Below are 4,736 nucleotides of genomic sequence, written 5' to 3' on the forward strand. Positions count from 1 at the left end.
ACAGGAGAGGAGAGATAAGAGGAGAAATGAGGGAAGAGGAGAGGAGAGGAGAGGAGGAGAGAGGAGGAGGGAGAGGAGAAATGAGGGAAGAGGAGAAATGAGGGAAGAGGAGAGGAGAGGAGGAGAGAGGAGAGGAGAGGAGAGGAGAGGAGGACAAGAGAGAAGGGAAGAGGAGAATAGAGGAGAGAGAAGAGAAGAGATCTTGGCGAACCTGATTGAGGCCTCCGTGACATCTGCGATGGGCGACTGGGGCGCGAGCTCCTCGTCTTCCGGGAACGGAGGAGGTGCGAGAGAGCTCGGTGATCCAGTCGGTGACAGCGGAGGTTTCGCCGTTACTGTGGTCGCCATGTTGAGTTTAGTTTAGAATAACTACGTTTCTTTCTTTCTTTCTTTCTTTCTTTCTTCCTTGCTTTCTTTCGGGTGTGTCTCTCTTTTGCTGTCAGTTTAATTTCTAGTTGAAAGTTGTTGTTGTTGTTTGTCTGTCAGGTTGTTTCAGCGCGCTCTGTAGAAAAACGCAATCACTGAACTCGCTTCATACCTTTCCATCTCTTCATCTCTCTCTCTCTCTCTCTCTCTCTCTCTCTCTCTCTCTCTCTCTCTCTCTCTCAAAATAAACAAAAGTATGCAGTTGCTCTTCACTTCGCTTCACTTCACTTCAAACACGCGCACACACGCACGTCCGAGCGCACGGTGTCTCCTCGAATCCCGTCGTCAGATTTCCATTCGACTCCTAAACTCTAAAACAAAACAAAACAAACAATCACACACCCACACAACAATCCACAGACACACACAACACACAAGCTCCTTCTTCAACTGTCTGTCTGCCGAGCGAAGTTCAGCTGAGTCTCGCCAGATCTCTCCAGTCGTCGCGTCCTCCGTTCAGTTTCCTTCCACTGGAGTCGCTGAGAACTTTCGTCACCACCGTCTCTTAAAGAGATATACACAGACGGTAACTCAAACTCAAACACGCACACGCACACGCACACACACACCTTAAACAAGACACACAGCCACTCCTGTCCCGTCTAACCGGTTAGCTACTGCTGTCCTGTCAACGCCCGCCCCTCATTTCTTTTTCTCTCTCGTGCGTGCGCGCTCACACCAAACACCAGCAAGTTGAAAGCTGCACCGAATCTCTAGATGGCTTTACCTTTAACTTAGCCGGGCTTAACTTAACTTCTTAAGCTGTCTAAATGCTACAGGAAGAAAAGCCCCCCTCTCTCTCTGTCTCTCTCTCTCTCTCTCTCTTTCTCTCTCTCTCTCTCTGTCTCTCTCTCTCTCTCTCTCTTTCTCTCTCTGTGGGATGACTCGCTATGACTCGCTATATTCTTCCTTCTTTTTTTAGTGGGGCGTGGCTCCGTGTTTTGGTGTGTGTGTGTGTGTGTGTGTGTGTGTGTGTGTGTGTGTGTGTGTGTGTGTGTGTGTGTGTGTGTGTGTGTGTGTGTGTGCAGGGCCGCTGACAGCTGGTGTCGAGCCCAGGACAAAATCATTTAAAAGGGCCCCCTATCCTCCTATACACACAATGTCATGAAAACCAATTTTGGGCCCCTGTCTCCGTAGGACCTGGACCACTGAGTGTTTAGCCCTTTGTGTGTGTGTGTGTGTGTGTGTGTGTGTGTGTGTGTGTGTGTGTGTGTGTGTGTGTGTGTGTGTGTTTGGTGTGTGTGTGTGTGTGTGTGTGTGTTTGGTGTGTGTGTGTGTGTGTGTGTATGTGCGTGCGTGCGTGGGGGAGGGGGGGGACCTTTTAGACATTTTTGTTCAATTGCCTAGGGTTTAAAATGCCTTTCTCTCAGACAGAGCAAGAGAGAGAGGGGAGGGGAGGGGGAGAGAGAGAGGGCAGGGCAGTGGGGGCGTGTCTTTAGGTGTAGAACTGGCATCTGATTGGTTAGTGGAGGTCAACAGCTGACAGCCAGATCTGCTCTGACATGTTAACCATTAAACCTCATACCAGTGGAGCAGTAGTAGTAGTAGTGTGTGTAGTGGTAGTAGCAGTAGTGTAATGTGTGTGTGTGTGTGTGTGTGTGTGTGTGTGTGTGTGTGTGTGTGTGAGAGAGAGAGAGAGAGAGAGAGAGAGAAGGAGAGAGAGAGAGAGAGAGAGAGAGAGAGAGTGAGAGAGAGAGAGAGAGAGAGAGAGAGAGAGAGAGAGAGAGAAAGAATGAGTGTTGTCAAATGTAAAAAAGAAAAAGAAAATGAATTATGGATATGGAAAGTTTGCTCAAAAAACCCTTACTGTGTAGAAAACCTCTGGTGTCTTTCTTAGTGATAAATAGACTGCATATATAGTTCTTCCCACTTCTCTAAGCATTCAGAGCACTTTACATTATACTGTATGCCTCACCTTCACCAGTTCACACTCACAATGAGCCCGTTTATATGGCCGCAATAGTCGGTTATTGGAATAAACAAGTTTATTTTAGTAAACAGTTTATTGCTGTTTATATGTAGTCCGTTGGTTTCCTGTGTTCCACTAAAGTCTGTGACACAAAGCTAGAATTTAAGGCGTGTGATTGGCTGCTTATTCTTCTAGATTGACAATAACCTGATAATAACCTGATTATGCTGGATACATGTGTTCAGAAATCAGTTTATTAGCCAAAAAACTACCTGTGCAAATTGAATTTCTCATAAACCGATAACGGCAATAACCCAATTATGAAAACTGTATATTCAGTTTACATGAGCACTCGAATAAGCCGGTAACTCCTAAAACCTGATTATGAACGGTTTATTGATGCGCATATAAACGGGCTCATTGACACACTGGTGGCAGTGGCTGTCATGCAGGGTACCACCGTGACACCAGGAGCAACTTGGGGTTCATTATCACCATTTGCTGCCTAGTCTGCATGCAGAGGTGTCAAAAGTAAAAGTAAAAGTACTTTGGTGGTGTAATTACAACATATTACAGCACATGGCATTACATAGCTGTTACACCATTTACTCCATTCTACATTGGCTGGAATCTAGTGGTATATGTGGGTGCGGGGGGGGGGGGCCTTGGCTGGAATCTATTGGTATATTGTAGTGGTGTCAACAATGATCGATTCGGCGATGCAATCCAATGCGGGGCATGAACGATCCAGAATCGATCCAGCAATTTCCAGAATCGATCCGGCATTTTTTTAAAGTTTCAATTACAAAGCGGATTCCAAAAAAGTTGGGACACTTTGTATTTTGTGAATAAAATCAAAATGCTGGCATTTTCAAAACATCTAACATGTGAATAAGGTAGAGCATTATGTACAGACAACATATCAGTTGTTAAAGTCGAGCAGAATTATTGTTTTGAGGTAATTATGTGATCATTTAAAATTTCACCCTTGCAACAAATCCCAAAAAAGTTGGGACAGGGCCAATAAAATGCTTTTTATATTGAATAAGACTAAACACAACACAACAGATGAGACTGAACAGTTAAATACTTTGACTGATGGCATAATTTTATTCAAAAATTAGATATTTTGAGGTGCGAGACATGATTTCAGCAGCTCAACTGATAGGTGTGTTCTTCAACTTGTTTACCTTTTTGTTATGCTTAATATGTGGCATATCCTGACTGCAAGAAAACAATTTTGTGACCTGTTTACTCTTATGATGGAACCACACTGTTGGAACATAGTAGAGATTGAAATTTGCCACCATTATGGGGCAATATCTAAAGGCGGTGCTCCAAAATATAATGGCTTGGTAGCTATGTTTGCTGTTTAAAGTCTGTATGTATCATTCAACATTCATTTTAATGCTCTACATGAGTAAGAAGACCCTAACCAAGTCACCTCTGCATCCCCTTACCATCATATTTGCTGTCTTTCAGACTGACCACTAAATCAAGCTGAAGTATTCATTTTCTATATAACCTGGAGGGTGCATGACTCCATAATTTTCAAAAAGGATTAAATATTTTCCATTCTGTAATCAGAGGACAGTTTCACATGTCTCCTAGGTCCATAGAATGAGCTTTTATGCACGCAACACTGTTTAATGTCTGCATCATGTGCATTAATCAAGTGTTGTGTTTATGGTCATTTTTTCGAGAGCTGTCATTGTTGGAATGTCATAGTTTGCTTATTTACCACGAGTATGTCATGATCTCATAACTCGTGCAATGATTACACAGAATTCTATATTACGGAAATAGGCCTTATATGCCTGCAATTTTGATAATTCAATCTTTCTCTGTAATAGATAAGTAATTAGTCACTCAAAATCTTCGCTGCTGAGTGCCACAGCCTCTATGTGATGGTATTTTATTTGTGCATTCATGTTGGCAGTCAATATAGTTCCTCTTAAAATATTCTTCCTTGTGTGATTTTTAGAATTATCCAACTATTACAACATGTTCTGGCCCCGTCCCAACTTTTTTGAGATTTGTTGCATGGGTCAAATTTTAAATGGTCACATAATTACCTCAAAACAATAATTCTGCTCGACTTTAACAACTGATATGTTGTCTGTACATAATGCTCTACCTTATTAACATATTAGATGTTTTGAAAATGCCAGCATTTTGATTTTATTCACAAAATACAAAGTGTCCCAACTTTTTTGGAATCCGCTTTGTACTTCCATGTATATTTCGGGAGCAAATGAATGTTAAATTAAATAAAAGCACTTCAAAACATTGCAAGACTGATACAGACTGATACAGAAAACAGCCAATAAATTGTTGCTCAGTATCTGACTACTTGTATTGCCTCATCATGACTGATTAAACATTTGCTTTGCTTTCAGTA

At 42.4% G+C, this 4,736-nt stretch overlaps 1 protein-coding gene across 2 annotated transcripts in view; it reads right to left on the bottom strand.

Moving 5' to 3' along the window:
* Window positions 1–1,235, bottom strand: part of LOC134442956 (extended synaptotagmin-2-like) — a 43,415-nt gene extending 42,180 nt beyond the window's left edge. For both annotated transcript variants that reach the window (XM_063192909.1, XM_063192908.1), the window contains exon 1: window positions 212–1,235. In XM_063192909.1, the coding sequence (XP_063048979.1) occupies window positions 212–348 (137 nt within the window). In that variant the 5' untranslated portion in view covers window positions 349–1,235. The remainder of the gene's footprint in view (window positions 1–211) is intronic.
* Window positions 1,236–4,736: the final 3,501 nt, after the last annotated feature.

The sequence above is a fragment of the Engraulis encrasicolus genome, unplaced genomic scaffold (genome assembly GCF_034702125.1).
Source record: "Engraulis encrasicolus isolate BLACKSEA-1 unplaced genomic scaffold, IST_EnEncr_1.0 scaffold_26_np1212, whole genome shotgun sequence".
Lineage (NCBI taxonomy): Eukaryota > Metazoa > Chordata > Actinopteri > Clupeiformes > Engraulidae > Engraulis > Engraulis encrasicolus.